This window comes from Balaenoptera ricei, chromosome 19 (assembly GCF_028023285.1).
Source record: "Balaenoptera ricei isolate mBalRic1 chromosome 19, mBalRic1.hap2, whole genome shotgun sequence".
NCBI lineage: Eukaryota > Metazoa > Chordata > Mammalia > Artiodactyla > Balaenopteridae > Balaenoptera > Balaenoptera ricei.
Genome location: NC_082657.1, coordinates 34,788,907 through 34,815,294, shown reverse-complemented (window position 1 = coordinate 34,815,294; position 26,388 = coordinate 34,788,907). Strand labels below are relative to the sequence as shown.

The 26,388-nt window shown below is 48.0% G+C and overlaps 1 protein-coding gene and 1 long non-coding RNA gene across 11 annotated transcripts in view; one reads left to right on the top strand and one right to left on the bottom strand.

The window, feature by feature from the left end:
• Positions 1-26,388, bottom strand: part of LOC132353060 (uncharacterized) — a 73,292-nt gene that overhangs the window by 17,990 nt on the left and 28,914 nt on the right. The window contains exon 6 of one of the 10 annotated variants that reach the window (XR_009498946.1): positions 8,738-9,033. The exons of 7 other annotated variants lie outside the window; for them this stretch is intronic. This is a non-coding gene — a long non-coding RNA (uncharacterized LOC132353060). Of the gene's footprint in view, positions 1-8,737; positions 9,034-11,136; positions 11,470-26,388 lie in introns of those variants that run through there. 2 more of the 10 variants (XR_009498949.1, XR_009498941.1) reach the window with 2 other exon arrangements.
• On the top strand, positions 7,271-9,728 carry LOC132353054 (metallothionein-4). Its single transcript, XM_059903927.1, has 3 exons — positions 7,271-7,325; positions 8,988-9,053; positions 9,581-9,728. The coding sequence occupies exons 1-3, from the start codon at positions 7,295-7,297 to the stop codon at positions 9,670-9,672; spliced, it is 189 nt and encodes a 62-aa protein (XP_059759910.1). The 5' UTR covers positions 7,271-7,294; the 3' UTR covers positions 9,673-9,728.

The window sequence follows — 26,388 nt, the reverse complement described above, 5'->3', positions numbered from 1 at the left end:
GGATAAATTAGGAGTTTGGGATTAACATATACACACTACTATTTATAAAATAGATAATCAATAAGGACCTACTGTATAGCACAGGGAACTCTACTCAATATTCTGTAATAACCTATATGGGAAAAGAATCTGAAAAAGAATGGATATATATATATAACTGAATCACTTTACTGTACACCTGCAACTAACACAACACTGTAAATCAACTATAATATAAAAATTTTTTAATGTTATTTAGATTCACATGTAATAGGTTTATTATTGTTATTTTAAAGAATTAATAAATAAATGTTTTGAGAAAAAAAAAAAAAGAAAGCACACTGGGCCTGAGTTCCAATTGGGATTCCAGGGGCAGATCTGGAAGTTCCCACTGTTCCCCTGGGCAAGGCCCCTAACCTGGAAGGCAGGGCTTGTGTTCAGTGGTTTTCCAACTGGTCCTAGCAGCAGCAAACCACGCTCCCCCGAGCCCCCAGATAAAATCATTATAAGAGGGATTGAGGGGGTGGGTTGCATAAGACAAAACAGATTTTAGAAAAAGGAGCTGCCCTGTTTAAATAGGGGGAGGGCAGAGGGATGGGACCTAGCATCCCATCCACAGGAGCCCCGGCAACACACCCCTGCGAAGCCCTGGGGCTCTGAGCCTGCACAGCGCGAAAACCTCCAGTCCAGCCCCGATATTCCATGAGGAACCCAGAGGTTACCTAGACGGGGAGAAATGAAGGGCTGAGACTAGGGTGAGGCAAGGGAGGCACCTCGGGGGCAACGTTTAGGGAGATACTCACTCTCAGGGCCGTTCAAAGGCCACCCTGCATTTATGCGTCCTCACAGAAACCCTGCTTGCTTTCTCCTTTTCCGATAGCTATGGATGTGCTCACCACCCCTCCTGGAAAGCACGCTTGTGAGCACCAGGCCCTGTGTCTGGCTCTCTTACTCCATCCGGAGGGCTAACCCAAAGCTAGGCACATAGTAGGCCCCAAATATGTTTGCTGAGTAACTGATTAAGGAAGGGAGGGAGGGAGGGAGCGATGGAAGGAGGGACGGAGGGAGGAAGGAAAGAAGAAAGGGTGGGGGGAAGGGAGGAAAAGAGGGAGGGAAGGAGGAAGGAAGGAGAGGATGAAATAAGGAAGGATGGACGGACCCGAGCCTCCTGCCCCCTCTCCAAAGCCCTCATCTTGGCTGCCGGCCAACCTGGACCAGCCACTTTGCTGCTAGGGGCAATGAGTGTGAGTAACTGTTGACTGTGGCTTTACTCATCCTTCCTTGGGGCCGTGTGCAAAGCAGAGGGTTTCACTTGCCCAGTGGGTACTGAATTACAGCTGTGGAGCTGGAGTCCTATGTAATTAACCAGCAGCCGCCAGCCCTGGAGACTCTGTGACGCTTGCCCAGGACGCAGGTTGTTGGGCACCGAGCAAAGGAGCTTGTCTGAGGTTGTACAGAAATCAGACGGAGGAGCCAGAGTGGGAACCATGTGTGAAGGACAGCAGCCCCCGATCTTCACTATGCTCTCTCTTGCTAGAGTGTGAAAGACTGATGAGACGTGCAGTCAGCGTGAGGACAACTAGACCAGGGTTCGCTTTCTGGATGTTAATGGACAGTGAAGCTGGGAGGCAGGGACATGCAAATTATACCTCAGGGAGGTACCATTACACTTGTTCACACTTAACAGATGGGCAAACATTTCAAAGTCTGAATATAGTAAGTACTGAAGGAAAAGGTAGGGAAATGGTGAGTCTCAGAAATTGCTAGAGGGAGTGTAAATTAAGCTCTTTGGAGAGCAATTGCCCCTTATAACCTAGCCATCCTCCTTCTGGGAATGAGTGAGTCTTGTACACTCATGTACATGACATGAATGGGCATGTTCCTTGCAGCATTTTTTTAGAAAGATTTTATTTTTATTTTATTTAATTCATGTATTTATTTATTTTGGCCGCACCACGCAGCTTGTGGGATCTCAGTTCCCCGACCCGGGATCGAACCCCAGGCCCTCAGCGGTAAAAGCGCAGAGTCCTAACCACTGGACCACCAGGGTATTCCCCAGCAGCATTTTTATGATAAAGAAAATGTGGTATAAAGGGCCCAGGGCAAGGGCAGATGCAAGAAAGCCAGTTAGGAAATGAGTCCTGAATCTTCACGGGAGGTGACGGTGGCTCAAACCAGGTGGCAGAGATGGAGGCAGACAAGACGCTGGTGTGCTTGGAGGTGATACCCGGAGCAGGAGCTCATCTGGGGAGTCTGAGATGCTGTCTGACATCTACGCGGAGATGTTAAGTAGCAGTCAGAAATATGAGCCTGGGACTTCCCTGGTGGTGCAGTGGTTAAGAATCCACCTGCTAATGCAGGGGACACGGGTTCAATTCCTGGTCCAGGAAGATCCCACATGCTGCGGAGCAGCTAAGCCTGTGAGTCACAAGTACTGAACCTGGGCTCTAGAGCCCGCGAGCCACAACTACTGAGCTCGTGAGGCACAACTACTGAAGCCCGCGAGCCTAGAGCCTGTGCTCCACAACAAGAGAAGCCACCGCAATGAGAAACCCACGCACCGCAACAAAGAGTAGCCCTTGTTCACCGCAACTAGAGAGAGCCTGAGCGCATCAACGAAGACCCAACACAGTGAAAAATAAATAAATAAAATAAAATTATAAAAAAAAAAAAGAAAAAAGAAAAAAGAAATATGAGCCTGGAGTTCAAAAGAGAGGCCCAGGTTGGGGGTGTAAATGGGGAGTCTCCAGCACATAGGTGGTGTTTAAAGCCATGATCCTGACAATTTTTTATGTCATAAATAAAAGAGTTGAAGCAAACATGACCATGTTGACATCTGTTAATTCCAGGTGGTAGATACAGTGGTGTTTGTAATACTGTTCTTTGTACTTTTTAGTATGTTTGAACTTTTGTAATAAAATTAATTAACAAACAGTAGAGAAAGCCACAAGGTTCCAAACGGCTGAACAGTCCTGCCTTAGAACTCAAGAGTGGGTGCTGGCAATGAGTCAAGGAGCCAGGTTCAAATCGCCCCACCACGAACCTAAGCTGGGTGACCAGGGCTTGACCCTGTCTCTCTGGGCCTCTGTTTCCCCATTTGGACAAGAAGCTGGCCCATGACTTCTCAGGGTTCTTCCAGCACTGACCATCTTGATTCAAGCTGGTGTTCCTTGGGGCCCCTGCCTGCTTTGATTTTGTCCACCCATATCTTATGCCTAGTCCTACAGAGGAAGCCAAAAATACCCTATAAGAGGGCCTTGTAGGTGGAAGGTCAACTCTGACTCCAAACAGATGCAAACTGCAGCAAGGGAAGTCAGAAAGGAAGGGCAGTGCCCCATGGTCCCCAGGCCCTGGGACCCAAAAGGAACTAGGCTGAGCTTAAAAGCTGGGAACCCAGAGACTAAAACTCTTCACAACATTTACTGCTGATGAATGCATCCCACTCAGGACCCTGGGACCAGTTGTAGAATAGTCTATGAGCCTGAAACATACAAATGGGTGAGTGGCTGAACCAATCTGTCAGCTGTATTAGGCACAGATAATAATAATATTAATAGCAAAATAATGATAATATTTGTGTCAGATTCTGAACTAAGTGCTGAATATGCATTCTCTCATTTACCCCTCACAATGACAGTGCCATGGGGTTATCATTTTCATGAGCCACACTTTGCAGATGAGGAAACCGGGGCTCAGAAGGGTTAAGCAACTTGCCCCCAGTCAGGCAGCAGAACTGGGATCAGGACCCCGGCAGCATGACTCCAGATCTCAGGCTCTTGACTGCTCCTGGTGAGCGACAAGACCCTCTACATCTCTTCAACAAGAGCTGGAGAAGACAGCCTACATGTAACTCTACTGAGTCATTTATTCATGCTCAGCTCAATATTTATTGAGCACCCACTGTGTGGCAGCACTCAGTGTGCCTGGCCACACAGCTGCTGAGATGAATAAGCACAGCTTCTGTTTGTGAGAAGACTGTGGTCTAGAGAGAGGCCAACTTATAAACCAGCGTTATAAAAACCAATGGCTCCAGGCTGCTCCTGGGGAGACACCTATGTCCAGAGGGGCCCTGTACGGGAAAGGGTGGTGACCCAAGTGCAAAATGTGGACCAGGGTGTGGAGTGACGGCACAGGACCTTTCTCTGCCGTCATCGTGGCTGAACCTCCATTCCCAGGCCACGAGTCCTAGAACTTCTGGCAGAAACTGCTGGACGCAGGAACAGCGGGTGTCTAGCTTTGACCTTTGTGGGAGGGAGAGAAGATGACAACGCAGTCATTTAGGTTAAAAGGTGGAGGGTTAGCTGCTCCTCTGGAACAACCCATTTCATCGTTCTGAGAAAAACCACTTGACTTTTCGTATGGAGAGGCCGTAAGTGGAGAAGGAGATATTTAGGGCTCAGTGGCTCAAAGGAGCTACAAGTGCTGTGTGGCCACAGAAAAGTTGCCCAAGCAGGACTGCTTCTTTGCAGAGGAGCTCTTACCTCAGGGCCCCTGGGGGAGCGGGAGGAGGCCCAGCAATGGGATTTCAGAGATCCAAAAGTCCCTTGAACTTGCAGGGGGAAAATGTCATGTATTTGCTGTTTTTTTTCCTAGGTAGAGCTTTCATCAGATTTTCAAGGGCCCCTTGAATCCACTGAGAAGGCTAAGGATCACGCCTCTGAAGAAATACAGTCATAACTCAGTAGCCACAGAGTATGGGTTCCAGGACCCCAGCGGATACCAAAATCCATGGACAGTGAAGTCTCGAACAGAAGATGGCGAGTTCAGTCCACCCCCTGCAGCTGCGGGGTTCACCGCCGTGGGAATGGAGGGCCAGTTGCACCGATATTTATTTTCTAAGTGCGGATTTAAGCTGTGTCCCCCAGCCATTCCATGTTCCTGGGGTGGCGTGTGTGTTCTTGTTTTCCTGCTGCCATGCAGAGATCAGGAGCTGAGACCCAGAAGATGGCCAAAAGGGCAGACGGGGTCTGTGGATGCGCTTCCCCAGGCCCTAGGGGACACCATGTAACAGGAACTGGACAGCCCGGGTGCAGTCAACACGGACTCTACCACCTGATGCTACACATGGTTGTTTCAATCCAGACAGCCCAGAAACTGGGAAATAGCTTCATGCTTGGGGATTGGATTTTGATACTATCATTCAGTTGAGGCCTTAAGCAACACTGCAGTGTCAGTCATCCAAGGAACAAGCAACTCCTGGCTCACAGAGTGAGCAGGGAGGAGAGACGGCTTAGATAAGGGGGAAGGGAAATCCTTTCCTTTCTCTGGGCTCACTTAGTTGGGCCAGACCTTCCAAGGCATTCATATCTGCTACAGGGCACACTCAAGAGTGGGGGGCAAGGGGGAAGAAGCTGGACCTTCCAAGAGATGGGCTGGGACTGGGCTGGAAATGCAAGCGCGGGAAGGCAGATCCAGCCTCTGGGCTCTGAGAGCAGCCCTGCAGGGTCGTGGGTTTCCTGGGCTGAGATATCCTCCAGCCCTTCTGCACCATTTGCTGTTTTTTGTTTTTTTTGGTTTTTTAAATAAATTTATTTTATTTATTTATTTTTGGCTGCGTTGCTGCACGCAGGCGTTCTCTAGTTGTGGTGAGCGGGGGTTACTCTTTGTTGTGGTGCGCAGGTTTCTCATTGAGGTGGCTTCTCTTGTTGGGGAGCATGGGCCCTAGACGCAAGGGCTTCAGTAGCTGTGGCATGAGGGCTCAGTAGTTGTGGTGCACAGGCTCTAGAGCGCAGGCTCAGTAGTTGGGGCGCACGGGCTTCGTTGCTCTGCGGCGTGTGGGATCTTCCCGGACCAGGGCTCGAACCCGTGTCCCCTGCATTGGCAGGCGGAGTCTCAACCACTGCGCCACCAGAGAAGCCCTTTTTTTTAAATAAATTTATTTTATTTATTTGTTTTTGGCTGATTAGCTCTGTTTTTACTCACCCCTGGCTCCCCAGTGCCCAGCACAGTGCTGGCCCTTAGAAGGTGCTGAGTGAATGAATGGGCCTGGATCCCCGACTATGCTGTGAACTCCTTTGGGGCAGGGACCATTTGGGGACCACTACAATGTTGCCCCTCCCTACCCTTCCCCAGTGCCCTGATGACCATGGGGCTGAATCCCTTTCTCCTCACTAGAAGTTCTCAGATCAAACCCATGGCTCCATGGGTCAGGCTGAGGCCCTGGTGGTCCTTGCGGATGAGTAAAGGAGAACCCACTAACCTACACACGGGAGGAACTATCTCCACTGGTGGTGGCCAGGACCACTTTTTGGCCTTTCAGAGTGAGGAGGAGGGGGCGAGAACACAAGAGGCTGGTTCCAGGCCCCTTCTAATGTTTAGGGGGGCAGAGCAAGAATACAAGTGGGAGGTCCACATACTACCTGGCTAAAATATTTTAAAGTTATAAATCAGATAAACAAATAAAATACTTTCTATCCTCCTACCTTAACACTGCAACCTAGAATGCAGAGCTGCCTGGAGATCTACCCCATGGCCCCAACCCCAAATCTGTGGCCCCCCTCCCTTCTCTCCCCACTCCTAGCTCCTTCCTTCACACACCCCTGTGGGCACCAGCCCACACATCCAAACTCTGTCTGTACCCCCAGCAAACAGCCACCCGCGGCCACCCCTCAGGCCTAGAGGGACACACACTGGCTGCACATCTGTCCCTGGGAGCCTGGGGAAGAGGACTGAGCAAATCCTTAGAAACAAGCAGGCTTGGGAAGACAGAAGATTCCGGCATCCAGGGCGCTCCACATGTGGTCTAGAAAGAGAGGTTACAGGCTCTGAGTGGGCACCTGCCCCTGACTTTTGGGGGCACGGCCAGGAGGGGGCCTCAGCGGGGCCTTCTAAAGCCAGAGCCCAGAATAGGGGCCCCCGCCTGCCCATGGTAAGGGCTTCTATAGTCAACCAGGGGAGACAGATGAGACCCTGGGCCAGGACAGGAGCAGCCCCTGTGAAGGAGGGAACAGAGATGGCAGATAATAGTATGTGTAGGACTTGGAGAGGGGACACAGGTAGCTCCCAATCTGCACGATGTGACTGCAATTGGAGCCTGAGCCTGGCTCCCTGACACCTCAGCAGGTGGCGGGTACAGCCACCTGCACCCTTTGTGAAAAGCCACCTAAATGACTGTACTGCTCGCCCTCTCCTCTGCCCTCCTCTGCCGACACCCAGCCCATGACTGGGCTGTGTGCAGGGCGTCTGGCCCCAGGGAGAGGTGGGGTGAGCCCAAGTCTACACCCACACAGCCATAAATAAGAAGCCTCTGGCGACTGCTCACTCAGCCTCATTTCCCCAGCTGTGACAGCGCCGGAGCCTCTCAGACACCTGGACCATGGACCCTGGGGAATGCACCTGCATGTCTGGTGAGTAAGGATGCCCATCCTGGGATTCTGCGACCTCTCGCCAGCTTCCCACAGGGAGCCTGCAGGACTGTGATTAATGCTTCTCTTCTTCCAATTAGAAGCACCAATGGGGTTTGTGTCAGACTGGCCACCTCTGCGGCAGCTCCTGCTCTCTGTTGGATACCAGCTTGATTTGCTAGAATTAATAACCTGACTTAGGAATGACTGTGGTGGGACCTAGCGGCGAGCCTCTGGGAGCAGCCACCAGGGCGGGGGAAGAGCTCTGGCCCAGACCAACCTGCTTCTGGTCCATTGCTCCCATCCACTCCTGACACTTATTATTTCCAAGCCTCAGTTTCTTCATCTGAAAAATAGGGTTACTTATCCCCAGCTGCCCACCTCCTAGGGTTGCTGTGAAAGGGTTAAAATCATAAAGCATTTGCAGATGTCAGGGGAGTTATTAGAAGCATATGCGGACCTCCAAGTCTGAAACTGCTTAATTCCATGGAAGCATGTTGGCCAGGAGAAGTGAGGTCAGGGTTCAGAGCCATCTTGGGTTTTATGACCTTTGGAAATGGCATCAAGAAGTCTCACAAGCCTCCCTGGTTCCTAACAGGACATGCTTGTCCCCAAAATTTGCCAAAAAGACAGAAGCTTCCAACATCTTGAAACTCAAAACAAGAAGTGGGATGATTTTTTTTTTTAAATATAGATGGTTTTATGATATGGAAACAAGTGGTAGCTGTGACTCTCACTTTGGGCTTGTTTATATCCTTTAACCTTCCTCCTACACGTTCAGGATTTCCATCTTGCCTGATACCTTGAAAAGGTGAGGAGGTGAGGATTTCCATCCTGCCTGATACCTTAAAGTTTTCGACAGTCCCCAGGGGACCTTGGGCTTGGCCTAACTTAGTGGTTCTCAAACCTGATTGTACATCAGAATCATCTGGGTTGCTTTTTTTTTTTTTTTTCTATTTTTTGTCCGCACTGCGCAGCACATAGGATCTTAGTTCCTTGACCAGGGATCAAATCCATGTCCCCTGCAGTGGAAGCGAGGAGTCTTAACCACTGGACCGCCAGGGAAATCCCTGGGTTGCTTTTTAAGAAATACTGATTCGGGCTTCCCTGGTGCCGCAGTGGTTGAGAATCTGCCTGCCAATGCAGGGGACACGGGTTCGAGCCCTGGTCCGGGAAGATCCCACATGCCGCGGAGCAACTGGGCCCATGAGCCACAACTACTGAGCCTACGTGTCTGGAGCCTGTGCTCCACAACAAGAGAGGCCACGACAGTGAGAGGTCTGCGCACCGCGATGAAGAGTGGCCCCCGCTTGCCGCAACTAGAGAAAGCCCTCGCACAGAAACGAAGACCCAACACAGCCAAAAATAATTAATTAATTAATAAATTAATTAAAAAAAACCTCAAAGGCTGGCCCTAGGAATCTGCATTTTAATAAGCACCCCCAGGGACTCTGCTGTGGCCCCCCCAGTTTCTGCCCAGGGATTGTGACTGGGAACCACTGGACGGTCTTCACCACTGGGGTGATTCTCAGCAGCGTCTTCAACCTCTTGTCCATCCACTGACCAAGGGCAGCCCAGACCCCCGGCCACCAAGACGGCCTGCAGCACGCCTGTGTGCCCGCTCCACCTCGATGCTCATGTTTGTGGCTCTGTCCTTTCTCCTAGGAGGAATCTGCATCTGCGGAGACAACTGCAAATGCACAACCTGCAGCTGTAAAACATGTCAAAAAAGTGAGTCTGGTGACCGGGGCCATGCACTGCTGGCGGGGAGCTGGGAGTCCGTTTCTGCCACCCTCAACCCTCCAGCCACGGTGGGATTGAGGGTGTCCTGGATGCCTTTACCCATTTGGGAGGGATCTGAAATGAAAGCTGAGTCCCCCGGGCTGCAGCTGACCTGGGGGTGAGGACATCCTCAGTGTTTCAGGGGTTTGGATAAGAAGAGGGCTGAGGGGAGGTTCCAGCCTGCCCAGTAGTGAAGGGAATGGCCTGGCGTCATGAGCCCTTGGATCTGCCACTGTCCAATGGCGGTGCGCCAACCCCTTCCCCTCCCTGGCCTCTGATGGACTCTGGGTGACCCCTGAGGTCCCTTCCAGCTCTAACATCCCACCACTTCCTGTCCCAGGTTTTTTGCTCATGTGGATCGGAACCTGTGTGTAGCATGCTTTTATTTTTCTACTTCCTTCTAAGTGGTGAAGGGGGAAGTGGTCAGATAAGAGTGTTGACCCAAAGCTGATCTGTCCATCTCCTGCCCCTTCCAGGCTGCTGTCCTTGCTGCCCACCGGGCTGCACCAAGTGTGCCCAGGGCTGCATCTGCAAAGGGGCCTCGGACAAGTGCAGCTGCTGCCCCTGAAATGCATCCACCGTGCTGGGGACAAGGCCTGGGAAGCATCTGTACAGTGCATTAGTCGAAGAGTTGGAATGACTGTACAATAGGTTGTGCTTTTTATATATTTGCCCAAGTCAGGTGGTGGTGACATTCATATAAAGTGCTTGGAGCAATAAAGTTTTTCACTCGTGGTTGTCTGGTGGCTCAGAGCAATGTTTTACCCTAGCCCAGCAGGACCAAGAAGGGCTGTTCCCATGAAGATACAGTAGGCACCAGCCTGTACCCATTCTGCAGATGGCTGCTAACCCCGAGATCCTACCGCTCTGCCTGAGGGTTTTCTCGTGCAGCACGAGCTTGCCTGACGCATGCACAGGGCGGGCAGGCCACCCCTGGGAACAGCCCTTAACGGATGACAAACAGGAGTTAGTGAATTCATAACATCAGCATCTTTACCCTTACAAGGGGACAAATCTGAGTCATGTTCTACACGGTCCTCCAGAAGTCCTCAGCAGCAATGAACTCCGACAGCCCACGGAGGTAACCTGCTCATTAACGTACTCCTTATTGGCTTCCTTCTTTCTCTGCCTCACTTCTCCATCCTCTTTCCAGGGCTTCCTGGGATCCCCACGCAAAGAAACTACTTGTACAGGGTCCACTTTCGGGGTAACCTAATGTTTTGTTTTTTTTTTTTAAGTAAGGTTTAATTTATTTATTTATTTTTAATTAATTTTTTGGCTGCATTGGGTCTTCGTTGCTGTGCGCGGGCTTTCTCTAGTTGCGGCGAGCGGGGGCTACTCTTCATTGTGGTGCACAACCTTCTCATTGCGGTGGCTTCTCAGCACGGGCTCTAGGCACACGGGCTTCAGTCTACAGCGCAGGCTCAGTAGTTGTGGCACACGAGCTTAGCTGCTTTGCGGCACGTGGTATCTTCCCAGACCAGGGCTTGAACCTGTGTTCCCTACATCGGCTGGCAGATTCTTAACCACTGCACCACCAGGGAAGTCCAGGGGTAACCCAGTCTTAGCCAGCTTTGCCTGGAAGAGTGTTGGCCCTGAATGCCTTGTGCTAGTGGTACTGTTTAAGGGACTTCAGCACTGAACCCGCCAAGAACCGGTAAGAGGTCTGGGCAGATCTAAAGAAAATCCCCATCGCCAAGGCAGTGAGGGTATTAGCTGGCTCAGTTATCTGGGTTCACCTTTGGCACAGGGTGACTGGGCAGACATGGACACTGACATTCTAGCATCTCAGAGAAGTCAATGTAAAGAGAAACGGAGGTCTTTATTATATCTCCCCCATCCTCCCAGATTGCTGACATACGTATCAGCGCTTTCATTCCACCAGCACGATGCCAATTAAGTTTGACGGTAATTAGTGCTGCCATTTTGCAACACTTAAATGCACCAGTCCCCGTGCTGAGGGCTGCACACACATGCTCCTCACTTAATCCCTACAATAGCCCCACAAAGAATGGGAGGTGTGGAGGAATCCTTGATTTTTAACAAAGAACTATTTTTATTTATTTTTAAAATTTATGTATTTATTTATTTTTGGCTGCATTGGGTCTTCGTTGCTGCGCACGGGCTTTTCTCTAGTGGCGAGCGGGGGCTACTCTTCGTTGCGGTGTGTGGGCTTCTCATTGCAGTGGCTTCTCTTGTTGCGGAGCACGGGCTCTAGGCGCGCGGGCTTCAGTAGTTGTGGCACAAGGGCTCAGTAGTTGTGGCTTGCGGGCTCTAGAGCGCAGGCTCAGTAGTTGTGGCACACGGACTTAGTTGCTCCGCGGCATGTGGGATTTTCCCAGACCAGGGCTCGAACTCATTTCCCCTGCATTGACAAGCAGATTCTTAACCACTGTGCCATCAGGGAAGCCCCCCCAAAAAAACCAAACCTATTTTTAAATAGGTCTCCATACACAATGTACAAAACACAAAAGATACAAAGGGTGTAAGACTCCTTCCCACCTTTGCGCCCCAGTACCCCCCTCCCCAAGACAACTGTCACCACTTACTGGTGTGACCTCCCAGGGATGTTCTGTGGCTGCACAAGCACCAATGATACACAGCATCCCCCCCTCCCCGAAACACACACTATGTACCTTGGAAACTTGGCAAGTGTTTTCTCTCACATAGTAAACTCTCTGCCAGGTCCATTTTTCCATTTAAGAGAAAAGAATAGGTCGATGGAAAAAATTAAGAGCTTAAACAACCAAAAAATAAGGTGACAAAAGAAAAAATAGATGAAACAAAAGGGTTAAAGAAAATATGGGAGACAAAGAGAAAACTCCACACACATCTCTGCCATGGTGGCGCTGCCCAAGGCAGCTGAGGCTGTGACTACGTCCTTTGGTCTTTTTCCGACCCGCCAAGCCTAGCATCGTGCCTGGGACCCCTCAGAGCAGGGGTCATAAACACCCATAAAAATTCACCGACAGCAATAAACCTTCCTCTCCCTGGAAATACCCATATGAACAACCTCAGTCAATCTTACATATGATCTTAGGGGATTCACAGGCCATCCCAAAGGCATCTCTGGAACCCCCAGAAGACCCTGATTAAGAATCTAAGGTCCATGTGATCTGTTACTTAAAAGAATAAAGTAGCCTAATAATAGATTAAAATACTGAGCACTTAAGACCTGCCAGGCACTGGGTCCAGCACTGCCTACGCATTACTACATTTGATTGTCACAACACGACCCCACAAGGTCAGTACTGTTATCAACCCCATTTTACAGATGAGGAAACCAAGGCACACAGAGGTTCAATGACTTGCCCAAGGCCACCCATCTAGTTTTGTAGAACTGAGATCTGAACCCAGGTCCGACAGACTCCAAAGCCATGCCCTGAGAGTGCAGAAACAACTTCCAGGATGGAAGGCGGTCAAGGCTGAAGTCCCTGAGGCTGGCCCTGGTGAGGAGGCGGAGATGCAGTCCACACTCACCCACACCACCACCCTCAACAGAGCAGAAGGTAAACTCAAGCTCTGGGAGGTTGTTCATTCATGCTGCCAAGGGCCTGACACCAGGACCCAGAAGAGGCCAGGAGCAGCCTTCTCCACCACCGGCCTAGGTCAAGGTGACCCAGAAGCAGGAGCGGGTGAGAATGGAGCCTTCTCCAAGGGTGCCCTGTGGGGCTGGGCTCAGTGGGCCAAACAAGGAGCAGGACTGACTGTGTGCTTCCTGGCACTGGGCACTTCCATAATCCACACTGTCATCCTCTCTGTTGGGAAATCATTTGCGGCCTCCCTGGGAAGGTCTCCCCCTCCGTCCATGAGCTGTGCTTTAGATGCAGCATCACAGTGCAATGGAAAGGGCTCAGCCTGGGGAGTCAGATGCTCTACCCTCCCTGGCTGCACGACTTTAACCAAGTCACTTACCTCTTGAGGCTCAGTTTCCACATCTGCAAAGTGTCCCTCCCTCATAGGGAAAAACCATAGCATAGGGTCTATGCACATAGTAGGTGCTCCGTAAACAGGGATTCATAGGGCTACAGCCTTTCTTAGGCTTCTGTTTATGAATCTCTGAGAAGGCCCCTGCCAAGTCCTTCTCTGTGACTGCAGAGCTCTGGGGCCCTTGGGAAGGACACGATGCTGGTAATGACACCTTCCAGGGGGCAGAGAGGTCCCCTGTGTCTCCAACAAGCAGGCTGGCCACTCTCTGTGCAACCTCAGCCCCGGTGCGCACAGGGCTGCCATCTCATCTCACCCAAATGCTTCACCTGAATAATCTCTTTTATTTCTACCACATCTTGAGGGGAGAATCAGCCCTCAGAGTCTCACTTTACTAATAATAATAATAATAATAATAATAATAATAATAATACCAACAACTAATATTTATTGAGCACTGAGTGCTGAACACTTAACAAGTGCCAAGCACTGGGCTAAGCAGTTTATAAACATCATCTCATGGACCCTGCACCATCAGGACCACTTTAGAGCTGGACAATCAGGGCCCTGCTATGGACCCCCTGCCTTAGAGGGTCTGACTCTGGCCCCCCTCCCCACAGGTGAGGAGTCTGAGGGTCCAAGGAGACACATCCACCTGGAACTCTCATACCTGTCCCTCCCCCACTGTCCCCATCCCACCAACTAGACAAGGCTTTGGGTACCTGGGACCAATTCCAGAGTCTGTGTGTGTGGGCCTCCTCCCCAGGTTGGTCCTGCCTGAGGGTAGACCATGCCATCAGTCTGTGTACTCCTAGGCCTGAGGGATGGCCAAGGGGCAGCTGTATTCAAGGATGGGAGATGTGTGGATAGAGACTGAGCACTTGCACTTTGATGTTTACAGTGTGGAACGGAGGCAGGGGTGGGAAGAGAAGGGATGAACTACAGGCTAATCCTCCACCTTTGCTTTTGCCCCAAGCCCAGCAAGTGTTCAGGGGGAGGCCTCCGCTAACAACCCTGGAGAAGAATCCTGTTATGACCCCACTTTACAGATGACGAAGCCGAGGCTCAAGAGATTCAATGGTTTGCTCAGAGTTATGAGGCTAGTAAGGGGCAGACCTGGGACCTGAATTTAGGGCTGCATGACTTAGAGGCCGTGCTCATGCCTATGCTAGATGGATGGGGCCGACAGAAGGCTGCAGGTAATCCTGCCCCACACCCAGGCATAAGAGGTCCCTGTCCTGGGCCTTGTGCTTTAGAGAGCCTACGTATCCAAACACTCAAAACACAAATTTATTAAAGAATACATGGGGGCCTCTGTCGCTCACGAGCTAGTACTTGTTTGGTGCAGTGTGATCAATTAACCCTAAACCCTGGTCTGCTCTTGTGTCTAACACTGTTCCCTAAGAAAATACTCCTCCAGCTCTTGTCCTATGTCCTCAAATCAACAAAAAGTGAGTCAAAGACCTTAACAGATGTCTCACTAAAGAAGATATACAGATGCCAAAGAAGCATATGAAAAGATGCTCCACATCATATGTCTTCAGGGAAATGCAAATTAAAACAACAAGGAGATACCACTACACACCCATTAGAATGGCCAAAATCCAGAAGACTGACAACACCAAATGCTGGCGAGGACGTGGAGCAACAGGAACTCTCATTTGTTGCTGGTGGGATGCAAAATGGTACAGCCACTCTGGAAGACAGTTTGGCAGTTTTCACAAAACTAAACATACTCTTATATAATCCAGCAATCGTGCTCCTTTGTATTTACCCAAAAGAGTTGAAAACTTATGTCCACGCAAAAGCCAGTGCATGAATGTTTTATAGCCGCTTTATTCATAATTGCCAAAATCTAAAAGTAACCAAGATGTCCTCCAGTAGATGAATGGATAAACTGTGGGACACCCACAGTGTGAATGGAATATTATTCAACACTAAAAAGAAATGAGCGATCAAGCCATGAAAAGATATGGAGGAGATAAATGCATATCACTAAGTGAAAGAAGCCAATACGAAAAGGCTACATACTGTATAATTCCAACTAGATGACATTCTGGAAAAGGCAAAACTATGGAGACATTAAAAAGATCACTGGTTGCCAGGGGTTGGTGGAGGGAGGAATGAATAGGCAGAGCACAGAGGATTTTTAAGGCAGTGAAACTACTCTGTATGATACTCTGATGGTGACTGTATGTCACTAAACACTTATCCAAACCCACAGAATGTACAACACCAAGAGTGAACCCTAATGTAAACTATGGCCTTCAGGTGATTATGATGTGTTGATGCAAATTCACCAGTTGTAGCAAATGCACACTCTGGTGAGGGATGTTGATAATGGGGGAGACTATGCATGTGTGGGGGCAGAGAGCACATGGCAAATCTCTATACTTTTCTTTCAGTTTTGCTCTGAACCTAAAATTGCTCTAAAAAATAAAGCCTACTTTAAAAAAGTATCTGTATGCCAAGAGAGTTTATGGATGGTCCCAATGCCAATGTCAGAGATGGAAACTGCTTTCAAAGTGCAGGATGGGGACTTCCCTGGTGGCGCAGTGGTTAGGAATCCGCCTGCCAATGCAGAGGACACGGGTTCGAGCCCTGGTCCAGGAAGATCCTCCATGCCGCGGAGCAACTACGCTCGTGCGCCACGACTACTGAGCCTGTGCTCTAGAGCCCGCGAGCCACAACTACTGAGCCCGCATGCCACAACACCTGAAGCCTGCGTGCCTAGAGCCTGTGCTCTGAAACAAAGAGAAGCCTCCGCAATGAGAGGCCCGCGCACCTCGACAAAGAGTAGCCCTCGTTCACCGTAACTGGAGAAGCCTGCGCGCAGCAACAAGGACCCAACGCAGCCAAAAAATAAATAAATTAAAAAAAAAAAAAAAAGAAGTGCAGGGTGGGTCTGAGTGGAAGAAATGACGGAAAGGACAAATTAACTCATAAATCTTTCTCCTCAAAAGGCATGAATGCAATAGATTCTCATGTCATAAAGTATCATTTCCCATTAGTGTGACACATGAATTTCTCTTAGTTTTCCTTGTGTTCTAACTTGTGTTTCCAGAACATTCATGAGTTTATGCTATTTGTAGAAGTTTCACAAGACAACTGAGGAATATTTTGTAATATTAAACATTTCATATTACTCTTAAATTTATATATCTACACCTATTTATAAATTGTCAGTTAGATACACATTGAACTCTAGAACTATGAACAATTTTATTTTTATAAAAATTCTTATTAAAATTTCATTAACTCTTTATAAAATTAAATAGTATAGGACAGTGAAGCTAGATGGAAAAAACTAGATGTCCTTGGTCGCCTCCTTCAGCAAGTTCGACCATTTCTGGTCCTCTTGGAACAAGGGGAAAATAACCTCATTTGCCTAAGCCACTGTGCAGCTGAAAGCAATTTGATACACGGTGTAAGTATGATTAAGTCCTCCATGCTCTGTTTGTAGATTGATTATGACACTTGAAATAAACAGTTCTTATGATATTATGAATAAATAAATACTCTTTACTGGAGAACTAAGGGTGAATGGATCCACAGAGAAGTATATGTAACACAATGTCACTGAAATTGAGCTACTTGAAGGAGAAAGGAGATAAGAAGGATACTCTCTTCTGAGACATGCTCAGAATCAGGATACAGGATACTTTTTAGTTTGCTTCATATTTGGACTACCATTTTCTTACAGGGCTTTTGTTATTCCTGGCATTTCTAATTGCCAGGAATTTTCTCTCCTGCTATTTGTTAAATGATCTAATATCCATTACCTTCTTTCCTGATTGTCTGTCTGACTGTCATTCTGGGTTCCCTTTACATTGCTCTCCTGGGTTGGATTCACTGCTTCTTGGATACCCTGTCATCCTCTATCTTGGACTTTTATTTGCTGGAGTACATCCTCAAGCAATCTTTTACCAAAAGGATGAATTAGGGGAAACTTTCAGAATCCCTAAATGTTGGAAAACACCTTAATTTTTCTCTCATGCCTGATTGATAATTTGGCTGGATGTCACATTTTAAGTTCAATATCATTTTCTCTTAGCCCTTTTGAAGGTATTGCTCCATTGTTTTCCAACATTCAGTGTTGCCACTATGAACACTAACATGACCTTTATTTCTCACTGTAAGTCTGTTTTTGAGATATTTCTCAGCCTTTTTGCAATACTTTTATTGATCTTTAAATATGTTGTCAATCGGGCTTCCCTGGTGGCGCAGTGGTTGAGAATCTGCCTGCCAATGCAGGGGACACGGGTTCGAGCCCTGGTCTGGGAAGATCCCACATGCCACGGAGCAACTAGGCCCGTGAGCCACAACTACTGAGCCTGTGTGTCTGGAGCTTGTGCTCCGCAACAAGAGAGGCCACGACAGTGAGAGGCCCGCGCACCACGATGAAGAGTGGCCCCCGCTCGCCGCAACTAGAGAAAGCCCTCGCACAGAAACGAAGACCCAACACAGCTAAAAAAAAAAAAAAAAAATGTTGTCAATCATATTTTTAATATATAAGAACTCCTTCTCTGAATGTTTATCATAATACCCAGGTTTTACTTTTCCTGAATGGAGTCATTTCCTGAATCTCCCTGATGAGTTAAAGGCTTTTTACTTTTATTATTAAGTTTTCTGATAGTTTCTTGAGCTATTTCTGCTTCTTTGAGCTGAAAGCAGGCTCTGTGGGTGCGCATGAGACTTGTTGGCTGGCAGACTTGGTTCTAGCATGCCCAGGTAGGCAGCTGGCAGGAAGTTCTGGCCTGTGCCTCAGTGTCAAAACAAGAAGGGCCCTCTTCTGTCCCTCACCTGGGAGCTTGGCCCCTGTTAGACTGGTTACTTCATTTCTTTGGAGAATATCTCACAGTCTCAGCCTGGGGGAAAATGGTGGACCCAAACAAGTAGAAGTGAAGGAAGCCATGTGGCAGTACTACAGCCTCTTCTCCCATCAGTCACCACCCTGGTTTCTGCACCTCCTTCCTCTTCTTCTCTCCCAGTTTGACTCCCCAGCTAAAACAGAACAAAATACCCACCCCTACCCCGTAGACTTCTCTACTTCTTGATCTGAGCTGTGGCTTCCTCTGCTCCCATTTACCCATAAATGTGATTCGACCCCTGCCGGTATTCCAGAAAAATGTTAAACTCTGATTCATTGATCCAAGTCATCCTCCCCCACACCAATTCTCTGCTGTTCTGAGTTTTTCTCTCTATCTGTCTTTCTTTAGTTTCTTTCCATGGATTTTCAGGAGGAAGGAGAGGTAAACGCACATGCTCAGCCTTCTATCTTGAGCCAAACTTCTGGGCTCGGCTTTTTATTGGTATTATTTGAATGTCTGCAACAACCCTGCAGGATAGGGATTATTATCTTCATTCTACAGGTGAAGAAACTAGACTCAGAGAAGTTAAGGACATTTTCCCTCACTCAGGCAGGACCAGCTGAGAGGGAAGCTTGAAGACCATAAGGGAAAATGAGCTGGGGAAAAGGCCGAAGTGAAAAGGGAGCAGACTGGTTACACGTGGGCCTGAATGGGTAACACTTGAGCAGTGCAAGGAACCCACCAAGGAAAGCGATTTTAGGTCAAGAAAAAGAAGAGCTTTCTCATGGCAGAGCCACGTGGAGGAGGAAAGCACTGTGTCAGCAGGCTGACACATCATGGATTGGGCTCCTGTGTTGCCTAAGGGACAATGGAGACCTCAGAGAGGCTGTGACAGACGCTGCACCTGCTCAGGCCACACTCCAACTTGGATGGAGACCAGAAGAGGGTTTGGTGGGAAAGGAATGGAGCCCAGTTCCCAGGGCGGGGAGGGAAGTTCCTCACGTGGACTACAGGGGGCGCTCCAGACCCAGGGGCAAGTGCAGCCTGGGTAATCCCTGAGTCCCAGGGAATTGTAGCTGGGGGTGGGAGCGGGGAGGCGTGTTTGAGGATCTGTTCCCACCTCAGTCTGGCTGGGTTTGGAGCCCAAAAGATCCCAGAAAGGTACTAGAACTCTCAGACACCGCCGCCGGAGGATAAATCGGGACAAGTTCTCCAAGGGCCGATTAGGCTTTAGGTGGAAAAGGCCTTAACAAGGTGCAAACCACCCAGATTCACAGGGCATAAGGCTTTTAAAATAATTTGGCAATGTACGTCAAAGACTAAAATCGTTCCCATTTGTCCCAGTAGTTTCACTTCTGGAAATCTATTCTAAGGAGTTCACCACAAAGTCAGGGAAAAAAAAAAAAAAAGCCTCACTCACTCACAAAAAGGTTCATTTTCACTATTTACAATTGTGAACAACTGGAAATAACTTTAAGTCCACAAAGCTGCTCAAGTAAGCCATGGTCTGTGCACACAACAGGATATGATACAACCATGAAAAAATGCAAAAACACAGGAAATGATTATGGTAACAATCTTAAATAAATATTAGGCTACAAATTCATTACGCAGGAATTTTTTTTGAAAAAAGAAGCCATACAAAATATGGAAATGAAATATACTAAAATGTCAACAGTGGTTGTGTTCAGATGGTAGATAAAGATAATTCTTTACTTTTCCTTCTATTTTTCTAAATTCTCCAAAATTTACTGAAGTAGCATTTTTAAAAATAAATAAATACTGTTTGAAAAAGAAAAAAATATGTGTACTTTGAGCCAGAAATTCTACTTCAAGGCATGTTGTGTCCTAATGAAAAAATTATGGATGGACACACACAAAAGATACCAAGATGTTTATCACAGCAGGGAGTATAATAGTGAAGATTTGGAAACAACAAAAATGTTTCAAAGTTGGGGATTGGTTAAATAGATTGTGGAATGAATCTACTAAAATAAAATTGTAGAAGTCAAACTACTTTCATGGACAGATGTTCATAATCTACAGATAAGCAAGGGAAAAGTCATTTATAAAGCAGTGTTTATTAGGCTTCTATTTTTATATTTGAAAGGATTACATATGTATTTTTTTAATTTTTGAAAAATTTCTACAATAAACAAAAAAGGGAAAAGAAGGGAAGGGGAGCTAGATCCAGGTGTCTTTTAATCTGAGGCACAGATGGCCTGATTTGTACAATTTATTTTTGAAGACAGGGGAAGGGCAGTGTATTTGAAATTGAAACTGTCTTAGAAAATTTGGGCCAAGTGACTGCAATAGACATTAGCTAGATGGAGGCCTCCCACCCCCTCCAAGCCCAGCCTCATCCTCCACCTTCCCTGGCAGGTGCTCTCAATTGCTTTTGCATGTTTCAGCCCCCAAATATCTTCATCAGGGAGGCAGGGCTAGCCCTGACTATCCGCATTTGATGGAGGATGAACCAGAGGTCCAATGCAAGTTTGTGATAAGGCAGGGGTTGGAAAGCAGGCTTTCTGATTCCCCTGGCTCCCTTCCCTACATGTTTGAGCTGCTAAAACTCATCTCACAGTTTTATAGGGTAAACAACGTAAAGCAGGGTTTCTCAACCTCAGCACTACTGACATTTGGAGCCAGGCAATCCTTTGTTTTGGGAGGTTATCCTATGCATTGTAGGATCTTTAGCAGCATCCCTGGCCTCTACCCATTAGATGCCGGTGGAATAGCTGCCTCTCCCCACCCAATAGGTTGTGACCACCAAAAATGTTTCTGGACATTGCCAAATGTCCCCTGGGAGGCAAAATCGTCCACAGCTGAGAAACACTGAAGTAAGATGAGATGTGAAATAGAATGTCCCCGGGGTCGTTCCTTGGATTAGGCGATGCCACTTGTCCCCAAACTAGGGCGGGAGGGGGAGGGGGTCCAATAAGGAAGGAAGAGGGGGAGATTGGTTTATGTAAAAAGGCATAGGCGCTACTACTCTACACAGTGCTCATCTAACTGTGTGTTGACTTTTTATTAAACGGCTCCTTACCCACACAGTGGGTTCTTGGAGAAGACGGACACTGTCCTACTCACCTTTGTGTCTGCTGTTCCTAGCACAATGTCTGCATTAAGACAGGGCTCAATAAATATTTGTGGTATGAAATGAAAGAATTCACCACCACATGACTCACTAGGCAAAGCAGGATGCTGGGGACCATAGGATAACTTCTGAATACATATTTAATTCCACCTGAGTCTTTCCCTGACCCAGTCTTCAACAATGTCCCACAAAAACTGAGCCCAAAGTCGGGCTCTCTTGGTTCTCACATTGATTCATTCACTCAACAATCAAAGGACAGGGCTTCCCTGGTGGCACAGTGGTTAAGAATCGGCCTGCCAATGCAGGGGACACGGGTTCGAGCCCTCGTCTGGGAAGATCCCACATGCCGCGGAGCGACTAAGCCCGTGCGCCACAACTGAGCCAGAGCTCTAGAGCCCACGTGCCACAACTACTGAAGCCCACGGGCCTACAGCCCCTGCTCCACAACAAGAGAATCCAACGCAATGAGAAGCCTGCACACCGCAACAAAGAGGAGTCCCCGCTCGCCGCAACTAGAGAAAGCCTGCGTGCAGCAATGAAGACCCAAAGCAGCCAAAAATAAATAAATAAAATAAATTTAAAAAAAAAACAATCAAAGGACATTTCAGGTGTGCAGGGAGCTTTGCTAAGCACAGAATCAAGAAGAGAGGAAGGAATCGCCTCTTTCAGCCTCGGCCTTCTGGGACCTCAGAGTCGGCTAGGGAGACTGTCAGACTAACCTGTCCCTCTCCTACAGGGTGGAAAGTATCTAGACAAACCCCCATAGAAGTTCCAAAGAGGGCAATTACATCTGGCTGTAGGCAAGACTGAAGACTTCCTGAAGGAGGTGGCCTCGAAGGATTTTAAACAGGTAGAAATTGTGGGCAGGAAATTCCAAAAAGAGGCAACAGCATAAGCAGAAGCATGGAGGCAGGAGAGCTTGGGGCATATTTCTGGGTTAGCATGGATTACATTTGGTTGCCAGGGGAGGTGGGGGCCAGACAATGAAGAGATTGGAAAAGTAGGCTAAGGGGAACCGGCATCCATCATTTGCAAGTTCCAGATCCTAGAAGCTTTCTGAACAGGGAAGTGTTCACTGAGCACTGTTTATTGAGCACATATTACGTGTTAGGCAATCAGCTTGAAGAACCTCACTTAATGTGCTGGAGAGGGTGTGGAGAATGGGAAACCCTCTTACACCGTTGGGGGAAATGTAAATTGGTGCAGCCACTATGGAAAACAGTATGGAGGTTCCTCAAAAAACTAGAAACAGAGTTGCCATATGATCCAGCCACCCCACTCCTGGGCATATACCCAGTCAAAACCATAATTCAAAAAGATACTTGCACACCTATGTTCATAGCAGCACTATTTACAGTAGCCAAGACATGGAAACATCCTAAATGTCCATCAACAGATAAATGGATAAAACAGATGTGGTATATATATATATATATATATATATATATATATATATATATATACATACATACATACATACATACATACATACAATGGGATATTACTCAGCCATTAAAAAGAATGAAATAATGCCATTTGCAGCAACATGTATGGACCTAGAGATTATCATACTAAGCAAAGTCAGAAAGAGAAATACAAATACCATATCACTTATATGTGGAATCTAAAATACAACACAAATGAACATATCTACAAAACAAAGACACACTCACAAATATAGAGAACAGACTTGTGGTTGCCAAGGGGGAGGAGGGTAAGGGAGAGAAGGATTGGGAGTTTGAGATTAGCAGAGGCAAACTATTACATACAGGATAGACAAACCACAAGGTCTTACTGTATAGCACAGGGAACAATATTCAGTATCCTGTGATAAACCATAATGGAAAAGAATATGAAAAAGAATATATATAACTGAGTCACTTTGCTGTACAGCAGAAATTAAAACAACATTGCAAATCAACTATACTTTAATAAAAAGTTTTTAAAAATCTCATTTAATGCTCACCATAACCCAAGAGGTAAGGAGTATTAATTATCCCCATTGAATAGCTGAGGGGAACTAGGGAGATTCAAACTCAGGTCTGTCTGACACCAAAGCCAGTCGCTCTTAAGAACTGCAGTCTTCACTCACGGCAGGACGAAGATTCGGGAAGTGGTGTCAGGGTGGTCTGGGTTATGTGGGCAGTGCAGAAACCCCCTTGTGCTTCTGCTGCGGGAGCCCAGCAGACACCCAAGAGCGGCCCCTGCAGTTCAGGAGCCCCGGCTAAAGAGGACCCTTCCCCCATCATAGCGCCCTCCCTCTGCGCCACAGAGGAGCAGCCCCAGCCCCGAACAAGAACTTCTGCGACAGGGTGGCCCTTGAATCCCAACCCACCAAGCCTCAAAATCAGCTCAGCCTGAGCCTCTCACTCTCTCAGGGTTTAATAACTACTCCCCCAGGCCCCCCACCGAGAGGGGATGGCAGGCCCCCTCTGTCCCTACTCTACTGAGGAGGTTCAGCCTCTAGGGAACACTCCGAGTTACAATCCATAGAGCCAGGCGTACACACTGAGCACCAAGATATTGGCACATATGCTGGGGTCATCCTGGCCACCTTACGAAACCTGAAAGCGTGGAGACAGACCTTCCTCACCTCCTTCCTCCAACACCCCCATCCCATCAACAACCAAAGAGAAGCGCAGACTTTCCTTGTGGCGTTTAGACCCCACACAAAGGTGCCGACGCTCAGCTAGGGAGGACGCAGGAGGGGAGAAGAGACAGAACCAGCAGCCGGGCTGGCTTTGAGCACTCAGGGGGTCAGCCTGGTGTAGGGCAGTATTTCCCCAACTGCAGTCCTTTGAGAACCACCTGCACTATTTTAGGCATCACATATCACCTGGTCTATTATTATACTTAAATTTATCTGAAAAGGAAATCTTGTATCGCTATTGTAGAGGAGAAATTGCATCGTGTGCCATAAACAGGGGGCAACCATGGAGACAGAGAAGAAATGAAGCAAAGTTACGCCATTTCTAGCCAGGTTCTGTAGCAGGCTGAGGCTCCCTCCGCATCCCTTCCCTGACTCCTTAACCTCTCTCTCTGTTAAAAAGAGGAACAGGGCAAGTGTGGGACAAGCACTGAAGACATCCTAGCACTAAATTGCGTCTCCTTGAGGTAATTAGGAAGACTGATGGAGAACTGAAAGGGGAATAACCTTGTGTTTATATGTGTCCAGGTTGTTTTATAAATTCATCTCACTTTGGGAAGCTGGACCACTGGAATTAGACTTGGAGTCAAGAAATGGGGTTCAAGTTCTGGCTTCACTACATCCTTGCTGTGTGACTTTGGAAAAGACCCTTGCTGTCACTGGGTCTCCTCATCTGTTAAAATAAGGCAGATGGTACCCATGGCATGGGTTATTGGGAGGAGTCTCAACCACTGCTCAAACCCTGAGGTGAGTGGGGCAAGGATAAGACAGGGAGGGGAAGGGCACTTTGCCAAATCAAAGGTAAGACCCCAGGTGCATCAATAATCTGGTGGCAATTGGGAAGCTAATGTCACAAAAGGCTAGAATTGGGTCCCCAGAACCTAGTTACTGCAGCTCACGACTGCCCCAGGCTCAGAGATGTGGTCCCCTGCAGATGAGAACTGAGCCCCTGACATTGTAGGGGTGGGACCTGGTCCAGGCTAGGGTTGGCTTAGAGTGGAGAGTCCATCTCCACTGGGAGGTCTAAGTCAGGGCTTTGATGGCCTCCTGCCGCTCTCAGGTGTGGAAAACCACTTGTATCGTTGGCCAGGCTGGGTTGACTCAGGGCACTGCACATCATGGAGGGCCTATATGGGGCATTTTCAGGGGCCTCAGACCTGCCTTGTGGGTAAAGAGGCAGGATGACTTTCTTTGTTGCAGACCTGAAGATTCTGCAATTCCACAAAGTTTGCTTGGGATATCAAAACATAGTTGGCAAAAAAAAAAAAAAAATGTAGTTGGCTATTCAGAAGTCTGGCACATAATAGGCGCTTAAAAACTGGAACTCATGGCAAATTGAATTAAAGATATCAGGGCAGGCTGAATAGCATTGTGCTTAGATTCAAGTCCTGGCTCTGCCTCCAGGGCAAATCACTTACTCTCCCCAGCCTCAGTTTCCTCATCTACAAAATGGGTTAACAATGCCTACCATAGGGTTATTGGAAAGAGTCAGTGAAATAATATGTGGAGTGTTTAGCTCCACATGGTGCTCAATATGGTGCCTCAATATGCATAGTAAGCACCCAGCAAGTGGTGGACGTTATCCATATTAGCCACTAGCAGTCATCTGGTCAACCTATGTGAAAACTGAAGAGACACTTCCGTGAGTTCAGAAAGCTAGTTATTGGAAGAGCTGGAACTAGGAACCATGGGGCTCTTAGACCAGTGCCTCTTCCCCTGCTTCAGCTGCTCCTGTGAATAACATTGCTCATTCAACAATCATTCTACTAATAAGTCTCCAGATCTCTCCAAGAAATGACTTTATTTGCAGATAAGCAAGTTTGCAAACTCTTTTGGTACACTACTGTTTACCCAGGCTTCTAAACTACTGCCCAATTTTCAGTCCCAGGATAATAAATTGGGAAAGTCTTTTTAAGAACAATGCCAACAGTCTTAATCCTGCACTGAACCAGTTTCAGCCAGGGGTGGGACTTGCTGGACTCCTTGCTTTTTTCTGAGATCACCTGAGGATTTTCCATCCATTAGTTGGTGTGACCCTGAATGATCTCCACCCCTCAACCTACCTGATCCTGCCTCCTGGCCCCAATTTAATTAAAAAGATAAGCATCTCCATGAGCTCCCTTCTCCCAGGAAGCACTGGGATTGTGTGCAGGGCCCAGGGTGAGGATTGATGTTTGTGACCCAGCTGGTCCAAGCCGACACCTGGAACCCATGTTAATCAGAGGCGGTTGCAATTCAAGAAGCACAGAACTGAGGCCAACACTGAAGCTGGGTGTCAGGTAGGAGCTGTAGGGATCCCAGGCTCCTGCAGAGTCCTCCCCTGACCTCCTGAGTCTCAGACTTATTTGCATGGTTGGTAAGAGCCAACATGGTTAGGGCCGTGCTCTGAGAGCTTTGCAAGTGTCATCCGATTTAAGCCCCTGACAAACCTGTTCCCATTTTACCCTCGAGCACTCCAAGACACAGAAATGTTAGCAACTTGCTAGTACTTGTCACATTACTAGTAAGTGGCAAAGTCAGGCTGTGAACGTGAGACAGGCTGGGACCTGGGATCTTTTGCTGCAGTGCTTGCACCTGAACAAACCTCTCCTTGAGCAACAAAATACAAAGAAACTGTAGGGGACTAAAAATAACTGCATGCATGCACAGTTGGGGCAAATTATTAACAAGATACAAAAAGACCAAAAACCCACACAGCACCAGCAAAGGGGTGGGCAGACCACCTAAGCCACCCCTTGGGCCGACCCCCGGACCCACCCCTACCCTCACCCCATATAAGGAACCAGCTCACCCCCCTTCAGG